The sequence below is a fragment of the Dermacentor variabilis genome, chromosome 2, assembly GCF_050947875.1.
Source record: "Dermacentor variabilis isolate Ectoservices chromosome 2, ASM5094787v1, whole genome shotgun sequence".
Taxonomy (NCBI): Eukaryota; Metazoa; Arthropoda; class Arachnida; order Ixodida; family Ixodidae; genus Dermacentor; species Dermacentor variabilis.
In genome coordinates this window covers 57,175,253-57,195,885 of record NC_134569.1, presented here as the reverse complement: position 1 = coordinate 57,195,885, position 20,633 = coordinate 57,175,253, and the positions used below count along the sequence as shown (strand labels likewise).

At 43.2% G+C, this 20,633-nt stretch overlaps 1 protein-coding gene and 1 pseudogene across 3 annotated transcripts in view; one reads left to right on the top strand and one right to left on the bottom strand.

Annotated features, from left to right (window-relative positions):
• Positions 1-19,169, top strand: part of LOC142571922 (serine/threonine-protein kinase ULK3-like) — a 62,408-nt gene extending 43,239 nt beyond the window's left edge. For 2 of the 3 annotated variants that reach the window (XM_075680639.1, XM_075680642.1), the window contains 4 exons: positions 3,363-3,438; positions 3,544-3,581; positions 13,167-13,257; positions 15,861-19,169. In XM_075680639.1, coding sequence (XP_075536754.1) covers positions 3,363-3,438; positions 3,544-3,581; positions 13,167-13,257; positions 15,861-15,883 — 228 coding nt within the window. In that variant the 3' untranslated portion in view covers positions 15,884-19,169. Of the gene's footprint in view, positions 1-3,362; positions 3,439-3,543; positions 3,582-3,855; positions 4,594-13,166; positions 13,258-15,860 lie in introns of those variants that run through there. The other variant, XM_075680640.1, reaches the window with a different exon arrangement.
• LOC142573328 (uncharacterized) lies at positions 6,221-9,460 on the bottom strand (annotated as a pseudogene).
• Positions 19,170-20,633: the final 1,464 nt, after the last annotated feature.

Below are 20,633 nucleotides of genomic sequence, written 5' to 3'. Positions count from 1 at the left end.
ACACAAAAAACAGCACTTTATTTGTGGCGAAATCGAGTATTTTCTCTAAGAAAAATAGTCGGTCATCTTGCTTTGCCAAATCTTCTTGCCGAATCGCGCTGCTGAAAGCAAGTTCTGCGGGCTGTAAATGTGGCGGAACGCTTCTTCCGCGTTACCTTCAGCGGCAAAGAAGCGCTCCGCAAGAGCAAGGCCCGCAGCTACATCGGCAGCCTTAGGTTGCGGCTCGCCTTCAACGTCATCGTCGCTTTCCTGGGTCGCTTCCTGGGGCCGAATAATCTCTACAATTTCGCTATCCGTCAGCGCACTGCACGTTTCGACCGCCTTGTCTACGGCGACGTAATATTCAAAATTGACGTCCCCGAGAGCATCACCAAAATTAGTGCCGTCAAGCTCGCTTGTTGACGCTTCCTCCGCTGAAATTTCAGAGGCATCCTCCGAAGAAGCTGCCACAAAACCGCAAGCCCTGAAGCAGTTTGCGATTGTTTCTTGCTTCACACGATCCCATGCTCGCGCCAACATGTGGATGGCACTAAGCAGGCTCACCTCGTACTTTGTGGAGCTATCCATACACAAAATCATGCGCTCGAGGAGGTGCCGCCTGTACAGGACTTTAACATTCTTGATGATGCCTTGGTCCATTGGCTGCAAAACAGCCGTTGTGTTTACAGGCAAAAATGCAAGGCGTATTGCACTCAAGGCTGGCACATTCACGTGAGCACTGCAGTGATCGACAAGGAACAACACCTTGTGGTTCGAAGCAGCAAACTTGCGGTCCAATTTGCTTATCCAGCTCTTGAAGATTTCGGCCGTCATCCACGCTTTTTTGTTTGCCTCATAGTCCACAGGCAGCGTCTTCACGCCTTTAAAACATCTCGGCTTCGCGGCTTTCCCGATCACAAGTAACCGACATCATTCCGTGCCAGTCATGTTTGCCGCGATCAGCACCGACACTCTCTCCTTGCTGCGTTTGCCCCCAGCACAGTCGTCGTCCTTGAATGTACAGTCAATTCCGAATCACTCGTGGAACTACCTAGCCTACGAGCTTCCCGCACAAAGGCGCTCGACCAACACACACCTCGAGCTGCGCACGCTGCAAGACTAATCTCGCACAATCTCGCCACTGCGAGTATGCAGCGCTGCGTGCACCTATGGCACCCGCGTCACCTCCGCGATCAGCTCCGGCCACGCGCGGCAGCCGCGCGTGGCCTCCGGCGGGAGCTGCTTCGCCTCCCGTTGGAGTTGATCGCGGAGGCCACGGCAGCTGTAGCAATGAATAATCGCGCCGCTCCAAGAAGGATGGCGTTGCGGGCGGCTGCGGTGGCGATGACACCAACGCGGAGCACGGAACTGTTGCAACACTTGAAAAATTGCACATTCTACCAAAGAATGACGGTCACCTCGAGGATCCCGGCTGAAAATTAACTTCCAATTAAACAATATTACTGGATGAGGACTTCAAATTATAGAGCAATTTCTTCTATAGGATTACATGCAAAACTGACGGGACCAGCACTTCACTTCTAATTAACCGAAAATTCCAATTAAGCGGCTTCGAATTATCGGGAGTCGACTGTAGTCTGAACACACAGTCATGATGGGGCATCAGTGCAGGGTGCAGCAGTGTCCAGTGTCCCATAGTGTCACCGCAGCAGCCATATTATTTAATTTGTTTCCCCATGCGGGACACATACAATAATGGTTCAACTTCGCTTGCAACTATGGTGGGAGTGAATGGGCACCTGAGAAAAGCAGCTAAATTCGCTCTCTTAATTCCATGGCAGCCTTGCACGCATTGTCATCTTCATCACTGTTAGCGGTGCTGTCAATATCCTACCTCTAGCTCTGCAGGGACCAAACTGAAATGGTTTGCTACCTCCACTATAGAAGTGATGCCGACTGGCACAAAATCATTGGCCTCACTTAACAATGGCGACAATCACAATTACCGTATTTACTTGCATAATGATCGCATTTGCGTAATGATCACACTACTGAATTTTGTCATCAAAATTAGATTTTTTCCCTTTCCTGTGTAATGCTCGCACCCCGAACTTGCCACAGCGATATGTTGTGTGCAAAGTCTAGCTAATGATGATCGCGCTTACCATCAGTCGAATTCTACCCGAACGACTCTTCAAGACATATCAAGCGGTCTGCGCGCACCAAACATTCTTAAGCAGATGTCCCATTTCATTCCTTTCATCACTTTCAGCACTTCCATGAAAAAAAAGCTCCAACCAAACTTGCCTTGGCTTTATTATTTGTAGGCTTTATAATGGTTGTGGTCAATAACAACAAAAAAGGCACTTTTCGATTTTTCTCATCTGCGCTTGTGGGCACAGAACAAATCGTGAGTGGCAACAATTATAGCCACATTTACACTGATACGTTAGAAATGTACCATATTCATACGCCGATGCTTGTAACACAGCTAAGATATTCGCCAAACGTGCCGTATTAAGATAGTAGTGAAGACAAATGCTGCAGTTTCCGCAGCATGCCCACCATGGGTTTCTGTCACTGGCAGCTAAGCACGCCCATCTCTGTTTCTGTCCCCTCAAAGTGGTCATGGCTACGTTATTGCTGCAAACTTGTCGATAGTAACAATATTATTCATTACTTATACGTAAGAAACTGTTTCAATGCTTGTAATGCACTAGCGAGAAGAAAAAAAAATCGCGTTCGGCTTCCTCCGTCGGCTGTCATTTTTGTTTTGGTGTCCCGCACTGCTACAACGGCAGCCGCCTATTTGTTGACCTGCTGTCATCCTGCAGCAAATGCGGGATGAAAAAAAAATGTTTTCTTTTCGCGGGAAATTTAACCCGCGTGATGATCGCACCCTGAATTTGCATCAATTTCTTTGACAAAAAAGTGCCATCATTATGCGAGTAAATACGGTATTATGCTAATGACATTGTTTAACATGCTTGCCTCTACCTGGTGAATTCTGCAAGTGGCAATCCAAAGAGTGCACTCAAAATCACGGATTTTTGTGCTCACGTAATCATATGTCTTGGCAATTATGGCCACCATAATGTGGAATGCACTTTTCATGGTTCTGGGCTTGTTATATTGAAGTGACACTAGAATTGCTCATAATTAACTCTTCTTCATCACACCATCATTAATTATTCATCACATTGGGGCATTTACTTTACAGTTTAATTGTGTGATTATCAGAAACAGATCAACTAACTAAAGCATAAAAGTCCGAAACAAAAGCTTTGCTGTCAGTGGCCCTGTAAATACCAAGTTGGTGTTTACTCAGAATTGGGTGTTACAAAGTTCAATTTTAGATCTATCTCTTACTTATGGTATAAATGCCATTAAATCGCCGAATTCATAATTTTTAACTATTTCAGGCTGTTGCAAACAGACTTAAGGATGCACTGAAGACTTATCAGGATGCTTTAGATGTAGTCATTCCTTTTATGAGCGGTAAGTCCCTTTTGTATATGATAAGCTGAGCACCATTCTTGTTTTACTGTCTGTACAGATCTCAGACAGCATACACTAACTCACTTGGTATACTTTTCTTTTTAGAATGCAGGCCAGATGAAAAGGAGGTACTGAGAGCAGAGGTAAGTTTCTGTAGCACGGATGCATTTAATTGTCTCAGTGTGTTATCTGGAAATGTGCTTTTGCAATAGAACCTTAACAGGACATCTTGCTCGTGCATAGGCTATCAAACAATACTTGTTTAGTGTGACTTTACACCCACGTGTTCACTCTACTTTCTCAGTACGTAACTGACAGGGCAGATTAAATTCCGTTGCATTACAATGCAACAAGTGAATGAAGTAGTATAACAAAATTAGCCCAAGCCACTCACTGCTGTTGTTATATCACTTTCAGGTGCCAGTTAATTCTCTCTACTGGAAGTTCACCACATTTGTTGTATCTTCAGAATTGTGAATAGTGTACAGCTACAGAATGGCTTGAGAATTTTTATTTCTTTAATTAGTTTTGTCAAGTGTACAGAACTTCGACTCCGTGCCAGAACTCTCTACACCAGGGGGTTCCAAAGTAGTTTCCACAGACCTCTTAAACTCCACGAACAGCATTTCTAGGTTTTGCAATTGGCCAAAATGAATCAGACCGTCCCCTGCCCCCCTTCGATGCAGATTTACATTGGAGTTTGAATTGAACATTTAGAATCACCACGTCCACACTTTTGTAGTCTTCGTGTGAAAGGCCATTGTGAAAGCGGCGTTCAAGAGTTATTGCTGTGCGATTCACAGGCCCACAGTGACCGTGCTGGACCTGTTTCATTTGTGCTTGCAGGGTGGTGTGAACAAGAATAAACTTATATGTCCTGCAAGCTGAAAGCAACTTTCAAATCTAGCCGTGTGTCAACTCATTGTCGACATATGACAGTGGCTGCTGGTGTATTGCAACGACATGCAGGGCACATCTGCGATAAACGCTGGTTCAATTTTGGCACTCAGGAAAGGCAGATAGAGTTCCCCAAGGCCAGAAAGTTTGAAAACCCCTGTTTTACAGAAATGTCACATGTGAGAACATTGACTATTTGATGTCTAGCATACTTGAAAAGCTTCTATCTAGGGATTTGAAAAATATGGCTGATGTAAAACATTGTGAAGAAAACTGAACCTGCTATTTGACGACAGAGTGACCCTGAGAGCAAGCACTCAGACATCAGCCTTCCAATTCGTTTTAGTAAAGCATTTTACGCATGTTATTAAAGCTTGCAGTGCAGGTCCCATCAGAAATGTTTCATGATGTATGCAACGTCATTTTAAGTATCATTGTTTTCATAGTGCTGCGTTTACTTTCAATGCACTGTAATTGGGCACATAGCATCTGAAGTGTATAGACTCTAGAACAATAACAGGTTGTCTTACTTGTACTTTCAACTACAATTAAACCTCGATATAACGAAGTCGGTAAAACCGGCAAATTGCTTCGTTAAATCGAAATTTTGTTCTATTAAAATTCGACGTTTTATGCAAATGAGTACAGTCACCGATCTATTTTTCTTACACGGAAAGGGGCCGCAGAGTTTTCCGAATTATTGGGCAATCGAAAAAAGTAAATTTGGATGAGAAAACAATTTATTTTGATAAATTTGGGAGTTGGCAACGAATGATACAGTTTCATGCCACGCACGTCAACGATATCTTCTCAGCGGTACGAATTATGCAATGCCAGTTGCGCTATCACGTGCATTCTGCCCTCATGGCTGATAGCGTCGCCCGCACTGGCATGGCGCTGTCAGGAAAAGTGGCAGCAGTGGGGAGCAAATGCTTCGTCGGCCTCTCGCTCCAGCGGGTCACCAAAACTCGAGATTGCGCAATACTAAACGCGCGGTAAGACAGCTTACATAGTGCCACGCTGGCTCAGCACGCCCACTTTTTGCACAGGCGGCAGATCACTTTTAAAGCAGGGCGCGCAGCTGCATATGCGCTCAGCTGCGCTTACAGCCATGCGCAGCCAAAGCTGAGACGCACGCCAACTTACCACATACCAGGATCTGCCCCACGTGCCTGCTCGTGCGCTTGATCACGTTACCGCGAGCTCGCTCCCCTCCCTCTCTTTCCTTTTCCTCGTGCCAGAAGGCGACATTCATGAAGCCACCATTTTTGTTGTCTCACCCTTGCACACTTTCGCTCGCACCTAAAGCACACAGTGCGCGAGGCCAGTCAACACCCCCTAGACAAGAAGGCCTGAGTGCTCAGCGAGTGACATCATGGAGAAGAGGCCGGCGGCGCGCTTAGGGATAGAGTTTGAATGAAGGGATCGCGGCTTGGTTCACCTAGCAGCAGTATGCTTCCATTGACCACTCCACACTTTTTCTTCAGTCGAAACTGCGAAATGAGCAGCAGACACCTTACAAAGCATTTATTTAGAGGCACAGATACAAAGCAGCTTTGTAAAGCTTGTGCAAGTATTGATGCCAGCAGCTTTTTATAGCATCCCACCTTTGTCGTCATTGTTATGTACGTTTTTTGTGGGTTATTATTATTATTATTATTTATTATACCTATTACTTCAAATAAATTGAATCTATAAAAACGTTTCCTTCCGTATTTTTGTACTTACGGTTTTTGTGGTGCGGCAATGATGAATGTAACGCACTCGATTAGCTTCATAATTGCGTATGAACAATTTTATTGGGGACACATTACTTATTCCAATCTTGATTATGCTTAAACGGCTAATATCGCTTTCGCCTCAATAATTACCACAGTCCACTCATTTACAACAACTCAAATAAGTTTAGAAATGGGATATAAAACATTCGTGCAGCTTTCAAGGAAACAGCTGCCTGATTGCGCAGAGTTTCAGCTTTTCTCTTCCGTGCCTTAGCATTAGCATCCAATGTTGTCATTCATCTTACAGCAGTTGTTCTTCAATAAAATATTCGTGTTACACCACAAAAGGTGTCTTAACACAAATTCACATCTATGTTCATCCTCGCAGGCATCTAACTCTGAGGAATCATCACTGACAAGCGGTTCAAGCGTGAGGTCAGTGACTAAGCGACGTTGGTTCGGCAGATTAATAAATTCCTCTTTCGCTGATAGTTGCTTAACAACTACATAGTTGTGTGCGACAGCGTTGACGGCAAATATAGCTAGATAGACAAGACCTCCCCTGTCAAGTTGTTTCACGAGGTTGTACCGTCCATCCGTGTCTGAGACCGATGTCAACCTTTTCTCTGTCAGTGCGACCCTGCATTTCAAACACGTGAGCTTTTTCAATGTAGCGTACACGGCATAGCCCGCCATATAGACCAGTACTGGGACGATGTCTTTTATTTCAGACAGTGCATCCTTCATTACTACCACATTTAGGCTAGGGCTTGGGTGGTCTGTTTATGTCTGAAATTCATCCCATTGTTCATCCTTAATAATGGCTGGTAAAGTGTTTTGCAGCCTTAGCTTGTTCTCACATTCATACACTTGTCTTATCAACACATGATACTGGGATCCAGCTTGCATCCTGTACTTCCCGAAGCGCTCTTCCAGACTGTCGGTCTGGATCTTTTCTAAAAGGACGTACGAGAACTTGAGCTCTTCGAAGCAGTACTTTGTGAACTCCACTAAAGCATATGTTGTGTGGTTGATAGCGGCACGGGTCTCTTTCGTTAACGTGCCGCGGTCCAAATTTTTGCTTTTTCACTCTTCCAGCCAGGCCAAAAGATGTCCAAAAGATGGCGCAGGAAATCAATCTTGATATCATTTTCGGAAGGAAGCACTGGTTCTTGGAACTTGTCCAGTAGCCTTTTTCCTTTTGAAGGGGTTTTCACGTTCACAATCTTCCACCACTTTACTACTATCTCAATGAAAGTGGCAGTACCCTCAAAAACAGAAGGTTGTGCTTCATCCCAAGGGCTCGAAGGGCCTTAGGAAGGTAGTCATTGAAAATCTGCAATGCCAACTTCACGTTCTGTCTTTCAATGTTTGATGGACAGAGAGCATTTCTTGACAGGCTGTAGCCATAGCTTAACAGCCTCTCGGACTCCAAGTTGTACCGATTTTTGATTCTAGCAAATGATGCAGAGAGCATTTGCTGTTTTCCAGTGAAGTCTGGTTTCAACACGGGAAAGCACTGTCGGTCGTAATTCTGGTTAAGCCAGTTATTGTGTATACACTTGAGTATATGTACCGGCTCTATTACAAAAAAAGAGTGGTCTTTTGGGGTTCGATGGGTGAACGTAAACAATTTGTTTAGGAGGAGGTGATGAAAAGTGAGACATGGCCTTCGGGTTGATAGTATTGTTGTCACTTACGACACAAACCACCCTGTACCCAATCTCTTCCAGTCCGCATATTATTTTCCTCAGCAAGCTGTACAGATCTTCTGCATCGGCTTTTTGGACAGGGACGATGTGAGCGACTTCCTTAAATTGGCACAAGATGCTCTGCATCATAAAGACAAGTGCGCTGGTTGCTGCAGCTGAGCTGTTCAGAGAGGCACCGGTAATATTGCCTCTCTTGTAGTCAAAATAGGGCTTGATGTGAATTTCATCCACCATCAGAGTCACAAAACATTCACAGTCATTCAAATCGGTGATTCTTCTGAATGATTCACTCTGATGTTCGATTTGAGGATTCATGCCGTACAAGGAGCTTATTGAACGAATGGTCACTGGGTGTGGGAGAGCCATGCGTCCGGATCCGCGTATATATTTGTATGCATGAGGTGATACTGTGAATAGTAGACAGCAAAATATCATGAAGTCAGCTGAGTAATGCCTCCAAATTTTCTTCATTGAGAGTAACTGCTCGCTAAGAAACTGTATGACATTGGAACTGCCATCTGTGGGCGAGAAACATAACTTTTCAAGCAGCAGAAGAATCTGCTTGCATATGTCTTCATTAGAGGATTCAGGACTTTGAGTGAAGTAGGCACTGCTATTCTCAATGCTCTTGAGTAGCTCCATCACCACTTTCTTGCTGTTTGCTACAGTTGGAACGGAGGAATCGGTGCCCACTTTCGTTATCTGCATCTTTGCAAAGTAAATTGTCATGCCGAGGTTGGCTTTTACTGCAATTGAATATTTGATGCATGGAGCATCATCTTCAGTGATGTGCAGTAATATTAGTCATTCCTTCCATTCAATAGCATGCCAAAACGTAGACTTTTGGTTCTTATAAATTGCTTCAGGTCTTCTAGGTTTAGAATCTTATGCTTCAGCAGACGCTTCACATGCTTTTTTCAAAGAAGCAACCTCAAGACGCATGCGCTTGGAATCAGGGTCCTCCCTCGAGGTGCTTGGCTTCATAAGATAAGGTGGACATTGAGCAAACTTTGATGGCACTGCGCCTGGGCGAAGACGCAAGTGTGAGAGTGGTGCAGTGGCGGCGTGCCCTGTAAGGTCGTCGAGGTGAGAGACTTCCTGCACGCTGTCGGCCTCAATGAAGTAAAGTTCACAAACCTAGAAGGAAGTTAAAAGTTGTTCTAAATTTTATTCTACCATTCCTGATTTAAAGGCACTTTCTGTAATTGAGCATTTAACCTTCCCGTATTTTTCAAAAGTAACTATTTAAAGAAGTTCTGAACATCTTGCCCTGGAGTGCGGTGATACAGTGAAGTCTGCATGTTGTATCGCCCTAATCCAGGCACTCTGGGCTTCTTCATATTGCGGAAACCTGAAGACATTATTTTTCCGCCCCAATCAGTAATTGCGCTGGCAATTGGGCACGCAGCACTTATTAGGCATATCTTGGCATGGCACTCCACATTTCGGGGCAATGAAGACTCACGGTACACACAATTGTAAGCACAGCACAAGTGTTGAGACTACGTGCACTGGTCATGTCTAAAAAAAATGTGCATTTGGAAGCATGCAACAGCATGGCTGAGCATGCCAGGACTTGTTTAACCCCAAAGCTATTCAAGGAGCGGCAGGGCTCCTGAAACTAACCGAATTGTTGTCGCCGCCGCCGTCTCCTCGGTTTTCTCCAAATAGCCGGAATAAACCATTGTACATCTTCCGCGCTTCATTTACAGCACATGTGTGCCGCTAGTGGCTTCGTAGCACACTGCACAGAACTTCTATGTAGGCCTCTTCTGCGTGACGTAGTTCAGGAGGGGAAGGAACACCTAGAAGGCTTAAAGTTCTCTAGAGGGTGCTGGGCCAGTGCGCCAGGCGCGATAGCACCTTATCGCACATGGACTTTATAGGGAGCATGATGCGGCTCCACTTAGGCGGTCGATCTTGCCACGCGGAGCGCAATTTGAGAGATATGTTTGCAAGCAGCCACTTGTAATTCAATCGTTTGATTATCTGCGTCCGCGGCAGTTTCCATTTATTGTCTCTTCATTACTTTGCAGCGGCAGTGCAGTGAAATTTCATTATATTGAAGTTATAAATACATGGTGTTCTATGGACAAGCGGTTATGAAAAGTTAAATGCTTCGTTAAGAATTTAGTTATATTGAAGTTCGTTATATCGAGGTTTAACTCTACTAGGGTAAGGGCTGAAGTGTTGTGGGCTACAAATCTGAAGATCATGGACTGCAGTGAGCAAGGCAAGGCAGGTTGGCAATGCCTGAAAGAAAAATAGCACAGTATGTATTACTTTCATTGACACCTGCAAAGAAGGAAAAATCCTCTTTGCTGAAAGAAAGGTGGAAAGGGATGTTGACTTCACTTCTTAGAGACAAAGAAACTGCAGCTTTGACAAAATGTGTTTCAGGGCCCCTGTAAGATGTTTACAGTCACATTCAGTGTAGCTTGCTGTGCCATTCTACTCTTGGCAAATAAGATTTTAAGGAATCTGTAAAGTGGATGAGTTTTCAAGAAAGGAAGATTGTCATCCACCTGACAATAGCACAATGCTTACAGTCCCTTTTGTGGCTTCATGCTACTGTTGAATGGATGACAATTTTTCCTTTCAGGCTGGTCTTGCTGCTTTCTGAGTTGTCCTAACTGTCTGTCCAAGGTGCTTGTAATCCAGACTAGACAGAAGTCCACAGGAGATGGAGGCATGATGTGATGAACAGTTGTAAAACAAGGAATGTCACGGGAGTCAACATTTCGGCAACTCTTTTTTCCGACAATGACCTTGTCCTCCTTGTCAAAACATTGTCTGCTGCAACATTCCTTGTTTTACCACTGTTCATCACTTTAAAGTGTCTACAATGTCATGGTGTGCTGGTCTTTGTCAAAAGTTTTATAGCCACTGCACAAATGGCAAGTTTCATTGTCAGGCCCTATTGCATACCTTATGTTGCACGCTTGGCAATCCAGAGCACAGAAGAGTGCGGAGCGCTGCTGCTCTTCTCAAGTATGCGTCTTTGTTGCAGCAAAAGTTCTATAGGCACTTCATTACGCAGCCTGACACCAGCAGTGGTCTCATCTGCAGTTGCTTAAAGCTTTTGACAAAGACTGTAAATAGCAATCAGTTCAGTTCTTGTCTCATCATGCGAGACGTGTGTGAAATGTAACAAGAGTAATGCAGGCTGGAGTGGTTGTTTTAGACGTTAAGCGATTGAAGAAGTGTTTACTTGTAGTTATTTTTGGGCTTCCTTCCTTTACTGTATGCATTACTGGCACAAATTTTCTAAAGTACAAGCTACATTAGATAAGCTATATTTAATGATTTCATGTGCATTATTTTAGAATTTATACCAGTGCTTCCATTTGTTCTGAATTTTAGTACACTGAAATGGCAGCCACAACATCACCAACCTTTTCTTTTTGGTTATCTTCTTAAGCTTCATCAGCAAAGGTTGCACTGGTGGCCATGTATGAATGACATTCTTGATAGTCTTCACTTGTTTTATTTTCATTTGAGCTGTCTACTTGGATGGTGGTGCTCTAATGCTGTATATTCTCAAGAAGGGATGCACCCGTGTATAATTCACACCCCTGACCTTGCAACCCGAAATTTTGAAAAAAAAAAAACTTCATCCTTAAAGCAATTGCGTTAGGTGTGCTGATACCGAATGCGCATCAGCAAATTTTCACTTGCTGCGTGCTTTTACATGCTGCTACTAAATGGCAAGAGCTGCATTTTTATCTCTGGCTATCACACATGTCAGCTTCCTGGGGGTGCAACCTTGCACGCTGAGCTCTTAGCTATATGGGGAGCGGTCAACACCATTCCCATTGACATGGGAGACATTGTAGAGCAGAGTGTGCGAAATAATTATCGGATCCTTACTGATTCGTACGAAGCAGTGGCCGAATTAACGGGGCCTACGACAGATGATGCGGTGGCCAACGACACGAGAAAAAAGCTAAAGAGAATACAGGACAATGGGACAAATGTTGAAATCCTATGGACACCGGGGCACACCGGCACGGATGGGGGAAACGCAGCCGCTCACGCAGCTGCCGCGCAAGCGGGTGGGCTTGATTACGCGTACAGCTCCCCACACTCCATTTCCTCGCCAAACCCCGTGGACCAAAATCCATACCTAAAGATATTGGCTGCAGGCTCTCCTAGCAGAGCACTGATGCATTACATTCGTACTAAAATAAAAGCAGACAGTAAACGAAGATTATTAGAAGCTACACCAGTACATTTGTTTGACGACAAGGGCGGGCTTACCCGCACGGAAGAGGTTTTCTTGAATAAGGTTATGGCCAACGCTGTATACACACCACACATACTTGAGAAATGGCACCAACCCAGACAAGCTACGATTGCGAAGACTTACACCCGATGTACACATTGCCAGGAGTCATGCAGAGCAGACTTGCAACACCTTATTTGGAGCTGTGCAGCTTTTTCACAAGGGAGATCCAGCATTCAGCATCTACTACACGGAGACATTAGAACACTAGGAATTACAATGCAAACTAACCCTGAAGCACAGAAAGCCATTGCGACATATGGCAGACAAAGTGGCCTGTTTCGAGTAGTGTAGAGGGGGTCGATCAGCCCATGTGAGAGCGGCGGAACTGAACATGCACCTGAGCCTGCATAAAGCGGAAGATCCCAGACTGAGATGAAGTGTTTCAGCCAACAGTCTGGGTACCCACATTCCCTTCCCTCCTAATCCCCATCAGCGGCCTAGAGCCGTCCCCTTCCTTAAAATAAAGGCTTTATTCATTCATCTCTGGCATTTGAGGCGCAGTCACGACTGGCTCTTCCATGTTCCTCCATGTCAGCGTTCAAGTTACCTGCGCCATTTTTTCTTTTCGAGGTTAGTTTTCTCAGCCAGCTCCTTCAACTCATCTGTCAGCTGCCGGGAGTCCACAATGAAGAGGAAGCATTTGATGATGTACGACACAGTATCTAACCTTAAGGTTGTTGCGTACGCCGAAAAGCATGAAAAGCGAGCAGCCGGCTGCAACTTTGGTGCTGATGGCAAGTGCTTACATCGGTGGCTGGAGCAGTAAGAGGAGCTCGCCACAATGAACCAATCGAGGAAGGCGTTCTGTGTGAAAGCGTGCAAGTTCCCGGAACTCGTGGTTGGAAAAAATTTTAACAAATGTCCCAGTCCCATGGAATGGCTGCACCTTGTCAAAATCGGAAAAAATAAAAGTGCAGACCTTACACTAGTCTATATGGTACATGACGTTCTGAAGCAAAGTGTGTACAACCGATATTGCATTTAAGCTTTTGTAACTGGAAAAAACTGGTGGCCAGCGGCAATATCTTTAGCATTAGGACCTCTGTGTTTGATTTGTTTACAATTTCAACTGCTATTTTTTCATGTTTCTGAGGATTGTTTTTATTACAGGCTGAAAAGTGGCTGGAGGCTGCAGAACTAGTTAAATCATACATGGCTATGCAAACCATGGAGGTAGGAAGGACAGCTCCTGTGAAATCAGGTATACAGAGTTTGGTGTACTGGTACATGCTGGCTGTTCTTTAATGAGCTTGACCAGACAAATTAATAATGCTAATATCATCATACTTGTACAGGTCATCTCCTTTGCATGTTATTTACTCTTAGTTCTGACATTGGAGGGAGAAGTGGCATCTCTATTGCAGAGAGAGTCCCAGCACCAATTTTTTGTGTGCTTTTTTTCACTTTTGTTTATTGTTTTTGTTTTCCGTCATGATTGGATCTTAGTAGCTGACTGTGCTACTTTATATGTGCAATGAAAGAACATTGCACACATGGGTGGTTGTGCCATTGTTCGTGGCAACAAGTTTGCCTTCAAACAGCCATAAAAGCATAGGTAGGTGAATTCTGCCCGTATAAAAATACCCAAGTAATAGACGGTGATGACAGCCATTGCATGGCTCAATTGATATATTGAGTGCTGGTGCAGGGTTCTTGTTTCATTCCAATTTCCTTGATTGATTATTGAAACCGAAGAACAATTTCACCTTCTCCTCTAAATGTTTAGATGCATTGAAAACACAATGAGAAGTTGGTGTGTTCTATGCTTTCATTGGCTTTGGTGTCTTTATGTTCTGTGTGATGGTTGCTTGACTAGCTATTCAGCCTCTCAGTTTCCCACTTCTTATGCAAACCCACACTTGGTACGGCACAGGCACCCTCGCTGTGTGACCCCTCATTTCACAAGCACACAGGTTTAATAAGACCTGACAGCATGTCGACTAATGTGGCACATTGCATGGCCCTTGTATGTGTGAAAAAAATGCCACAGAAAGCTGTGCAGTGTCACATTATTATGGGAATCGATGCTGATGCTGATGGAATTGATGCTGATGCTGATCATGGAATGATGCTGACACACAGCTACTTAAAGCTGACTGACCCACAAAGTCTTTAGAAAATTAGAATTTAAACACCAACTGTGAAGTGTGATGGATAACATCAATAGTATGCGCATAGAAATTGACAGAATGTCCTTACAATCATGATTTTGAAATGAACCCAAACTTGAGCTGAAAACCATTAAAATTAAATGGAATGGGGTTTTACGTGCCAAAACCACTTTCTGATTATGAGGCACGCCGTAGTGGAGTTCTGGGGTTCTTTAACGTGCACCTAAATCTAAGTACCACGGGTGTTTTCGCATTTCGCCCCTATCGAAATTCAACTGAAAACCATGTGCGAACAGCAATTTTAGACGGAACTGAACCCGAACTAATATTTTTACAACAGAGAGTACAACAGAGAACCCGAAACAGTTCAAGCATATAAAGGGACAACAGGTGCTCAGTAGATTGCACAATTCTTCGAATAACTACTTCTTCAATCGCTGTACTCTACTGGCAGATCGTTACGACTCACGAGTTGCGTTGTGTTCAAGAATGGATATAGACAATGGGCATGTGCTGATAACCGCAGCTACCTCGGCAGAGCAAAATGCTTGCACTTCTAAAGTCAGCCATGCCACTTGTGTTGCATGGCCGAAAAGTTGTTTCAGGGGTTTCGCAGAATCAACATTTCTGGTGACACTCCCAATTCGGCCATTAGGTCAACTCGTTGCTAAAACTATATAAACACATAGAGTGGGACAGATGTCCTCGAGGAGAGATATTAACAAGTTCAGCTGCATGCATGTCTTATTGGCGGTCACTAATGAATGCCGTCATCTTCTTAGTGAGCCGTAACAGCGGCTACAAACAGCACGCGAAATCTGCTTTTGTTCAACACACAGTTAGTGCTTAGCCAAGCAGAGTACAATGCTTTTCGAGTTGTAGAACACTAGATTCAGCAATAAATTCACAAGGAAAACAGCAAATTGAATTGTTTTTAGTGCATAAAGGATAAAAATGCTGAATAACAAGCAGAAATAAGTGCCACATTGCAGGCAAGAATAGGAACATGGCCGTTTTAAATGATTTCATAGTCATTCTACAGTATGTGCATTAAGAAATCGGAGATAGTGGCAAGAGAAAGAGAAGAATGGAGGAGGGATGACGCACCAAGAAGCTGCCCCGGATGCCGGGAATCTGAGTGATGTCACTGGTTTAAAACACCATCATTAGGCAGGAGTGCTGATTGACCGTATAAAATCAGGCTTCAGGAGAGTGACACAGCTATGCGCATCCAGAGGATCGATTTTTCTTGGACAGTTATAAAAGCTCAGCACTATTTATAAATGGCATGACACTAGTATTATAAATAGTAAAGAATATAACATAATATAATGACACTATTAATTTATAGATAATGCATTATGTATAAATAATATAATGACACTATTATAAATTCTTTTTATTTATAAATGCTAGCATGTGTTTCAATTATTGTGCGCAGGTTTGCTTGTCAGTTCTTTTCTGGAACACTTGCACAGCTGAGTGGTCTGAGGAGGTCTAAATTTCTTGGACATTGACTCATCAGTACTGCATCTAACGTTACTTTGCCAGGGGTATACATGTTTTGAGTTTTGAGCTGTTATTGAGATGGAAGACAAGGTTGAATGTGCTTGTGTCTCTGCTTGTGTCCTTTTTTTTATATGTCTTCTAGGATTTTCAAGAACTCTACATGTGTCTTTCTTTTTTTTTCCAGAACAATCGTGCACCATACAGTAAATCTGGGTCATGTCGGAATGGTGGTCACGAAGCCTTGTACATTTGTAAAATATGTGTTATGTTTTCCACTTGTGGTGTTACATGTACTGTTGCTGTGCTTGGCCTTAAAGGGACACTAAAGTGAATCTAAATTTTGAACATTATGTATGTGATGTCATATAGGTCACTAATGCACCATTCTGCTACCGTTCTGAGTTTTAACTTCTACGTAAAACAAACGAGAGGAGATTTGGCGATTTCATTAGCGAAGGCATGAACTGTCAGCAAGCCACAAGTCAATAATGTGCATTTGTTTCATTGGTACGATACATTTTTGTTCACTGTACCATTCCAGCTGAGTGGTGTTTCATTGAGTCACTTTTAAATAAGAATGCACTCTTGTGCCATATGTGTACGTGAGATTTCAAAGCAAGAGTAATAAGTTGTGGCACTATTCTCTCAAATAGTAACACGCTCAGCAAAAGTATCATGCAAAATTTGGCATTGGCGCCTGCCAATATAGTCTCCTCTGGTGCACAATCTGGACTACAGATGGCGCCCTCAACTACATGTCAGAAAGGGTACTCAAAACCAAGTAGCAATGGGGAGGAAAGTACAGTCATCACCATACTTAATTTGAACACACTTTAACTCTTTCAATGTCTGTTTTTTTTTTCTTTGAAGTGACGCACTTTTAGTGTCGGTGTTTTTTTTTTTTTTTTTTCTAAGATATAAAACGAACACACCGGTTTATTTTCAGTTATACAGAGTGGGAAAAAATTTACACGGGTAGTGACAAATTCACTCTTATTGTAGTCCTCACATTCTTAACCTTGTTTTTCATCTCCCACCAAGTTTTGTTCTGACTCAAAAGCTCCCGTGATAGCTCTGCTGGGTCAGGGTCAGAAAAATAATAATAAAAACCTCCTACAAATGTACGACAGATGGCAGAAACACACAAGAGTGGTGGCACTGCACCATGGGGCATGTATTTGACCGAAGAATCACCACCTTAGTGGCGCACAAAGTCTGGGAACCACCCCTCCCATTTGCGGATGCAGCTCAGCGCGATGCAACCACGACCTCGAAGAGGTGCATTCTGCAGGGCGCTAACAAAAAACCCAGAGATAGAAAACCCAGACAGATGAGAAAATATGCTTCTAGAACTACACAACAGGTGGCAGAACTACTTCAGAGCACATTAACTTCGTGTTGCTGCGCACATCCTACTGAAGAGAGTGGAGAACGTAGCGTTACGCCAGTCTTGCTGCAGGACAGAAACACGAGAACGTACCTGTACGCCACTGACACTGAAAGAGTTAAACACCGACTTGAATGTGTTAGCTTAATGCGTCTTTCTCTCACAGCATTTGGTGTTTGCTCCTTGCGGCCTGTTTTTCTTATAGTTATGTGTGCTCAAGTCTGGTTGGGTCCATACACGGGAGCTTGCATTCAACCTTGTTAGAGTGAACTTTTTTTCAAGCTGGCCTCTTATTCAACATGTAGAAGCAACTCTCGGTCTCCAGTACCAGCACCACATGCACGCTCAGACAGGCTTCACTCAAGGAAAGAGCCATGGTTTGAGACATTTGCTCTTCTGCCAACATTTTGGGCAGCATTAGCTAACCAAACCAGCATAATGAGCCCAAGCCGAAGGCATCAAGTCACTAGGTAGCATCTACTGCAAAAATATTTCCAGCACCTTTTTTATGGTTGGCTTGTATTATTACACTACGGAGAACCATATGACGCCAACAGAAAATGAAGCCAAGGAAATTTTCTGTTGGCCTCATATAGTAATGATTAACGAAAATCGAGCCCCTTGGTTCACCTTTCTTCCCATTCATTACACTGCTGGAAAACACAGGAAACACAGATAGACTCTTTTCAACCAGTCTTTAAGAAACACACTTTTAAGTTATCTTAAAACCTGTGAAGTATGGTACAGGTGTTCTGGATTAAATTTTCTAGAAGCAAATAAATCAGCTGTAAAGTTGTCTTTAGTGTCCGTTTAATGCTTGCATAGGCATGATGAATGTGTTCAAAGTAGCAGCCAAACTCAAGTCCAGTTTATATTTTTTGAACATCAGAAATTTGTTGCGTAATGTTATGAACATTGTTATGTACAGTTGTTGAGAAGTTGTGCATTAAAGCAGCCTATCATGGTTACATGTGCTCTGAATTCCCTGAAGGGTTTCCTCAGCCGTTTTCCTTTCCTTTACAGATATTGCAGTGCTCTGTCAGCCTGTGGGTGGATAATAACACTGTTCATAGAGGATTGTGTGAAGTAGCTATAGGCTTTGGTATGACATTTTGTTAAGGCAGATTATTGCAGCCATATACACTCTAAGGTGCATGGAACGTTAACTTATTCCATACTGAGATAGAGGGCCAGGCTACTGTGATTTATTGTAAAGGAATTAAATGCAGTTAGCCTGCTGTTTCTCAGCTGAAGAAAAAGTGCTTTCAATATAATTATTTGCGATGCTTGGGCTATATTGAGGAATAATAATCATTTACAGTGCAGATTGGTTCATTGGTATCTGCAGCTCGGAATATTGCATTTGTACAACATTACTTATAGTAAACACTGAGTGGAGGAAGATTTTCTTTTTAAGGTTATTTCAGCTCTGCACAAAGTAGGATAACTGATGAAAACAACAAAATAATGTCTGGTATTGCCAATCAATATAAACAATTAAAAAGCAAATGTCCAAGTGTGAGGCCGTGCACCACTGTGGAACTATGTCTTCAAACCGCATTATATTGTAGACAAATGCACGCCTGAATCCTGTTTTTATGGATTGATCATCCAATAATTTCGTGGACTATCGCTTGTTTGCATAAATGATTTTTGTGGATTATATGTTTTGATGCTCAATTAGGCCAGAAGTGAATGTAACTGAACAGAGTTTCCATAATGATCAAATTGTACCTATCACCTGACAGACTTGTGCACGGCTCCAATACTGTTCTTGTTCCCCATTGAAAGATGGTTATTATTGTGTTCGCTGTGAGTGTCTTTCCTAAAATGTTCCCGTGATCAGACAACTCTGTACTAAACTAGTAGTAATGCTTCTTCAGCAGAAACTTTTCCCACGTACTCTGTGACTTGTTGTGGCTGAACCCAGCATTGCCTATGAAAATGATAGCAGTTTTAATTTAATACGATTGTTTTTTTTTTTGTATGCTCACTATCGCACTGTGCAAGGACACTGGCCAATCTTGAATCTCTCTCGTCCTCCATTTTGTTTTTTCTTCCGCGACATTGCACTATCAGAGAAATATAAATTTTTGTTTTCTCTAACCTGTGGCGTATGACCTCTCCAGGCCCACACTGGTTGCCATTTGCACAGCATGCAATATGTAGGCATGTGTTCACATACAAAATTCAGGAAACTACATGAAACTTTGTATTGCCATGTCTCGTAAGTCTTAGTTACATGCTGCAGTGGCTTGAACAAACTGATTGCCTGGTATGTCGTTATCATATACACAACAGTGAATAAAAAAATGTGATATTTTGCATTTTGGGTCCTCTGAGCTGAACTGCTCGAAAAGTTGACACTGCGTTATGCCAGACCTCTATCCTAGGACACTAGCCTCTTGAACATTTACTGCCATGTTACGTTATTTGAACCTTATAGTCCACACACAGCCTATGTATTCCGAGAACATATCAAGAAAAAACCATATACATCATAATTAAAAGCACGTACAGCGTGAAGGACGATGACTAAGTGGAACGACACACACCACACTGTGTGTGTCGTCTCTCTTAGTGCTCGTCCTTCATGCTGCATATGGTTTTAATTATGAATAACCTGTTAGCCCATGCCTCCACTCTTGTTAGCTTCATATATATATCAGCCATTAATGTGAAAATACATGCACATTGGTGAGAGAAACTTTAATAACTGCAGAGGTTAGCCGAAAGAAAGGCTTGACATGCTACTGCAGGTTTAATGTATCGCAACATATAAAGAAGGACAGAAAAGAACAATAAAACACACACATCCTTTTGCCCACAAACTCTGAAATGCAGGAAACTCTATGAAATGAATAAAGTGGAAATTGGAGCTATATGTTGTCACCGACATTGTTTAACAGTCTCGGAAGAGAACAGCAGTTTACGATAGGTAGCGAAGCACTGGAAGTGGTAAGGGAATACATCTACTTAGGGCAGGTAGTGACCACGGATCCGGATCATGAGACTGAAATAACCAGAAGAATAAGAATGGGCTGGGGTGCGTTTGGCAGGCATTCTCAAATCATGAACAGCAGGTTGCCACTATCCCTCAAAAGGAAAGTGTATAACAGCTGTGTGTTACCAGTACTCACATATGGGGCAGAAACCTGGAGGCTTACGAAAAGGGTTCTGCTGAAATTGAGGACGACGCAACGAGCTATGGAAAGAAGAATGATGGGTGTAACGTTAAGGGATAAGAAAAGAGCAGATTGGGTGAGGCAACAAACGCGGGTAAACGACATCTTAGTTGAAATCAAGAAAAAGAAATGGGCATGGGCAGGACATGTAATGAGGAGGGAAGATAACCGATGGTCATTAAGGGTTACGGACTGGATTCCAAGGGAAGGGAAGCGTAGCAGGGGGCGGCAGAAAGTTAGGTGGGCGGATGAAATTAAGATGTTTGCAGGGACAACATGGCCACAATTAGTACATGACCGGGGTAGTTGGAGAAGTATGGGAGAGGCCTTTGCCCTGCAGTGGGCGTAACTAGGCTGATGATGATGATGATGTCGTCACCGATAA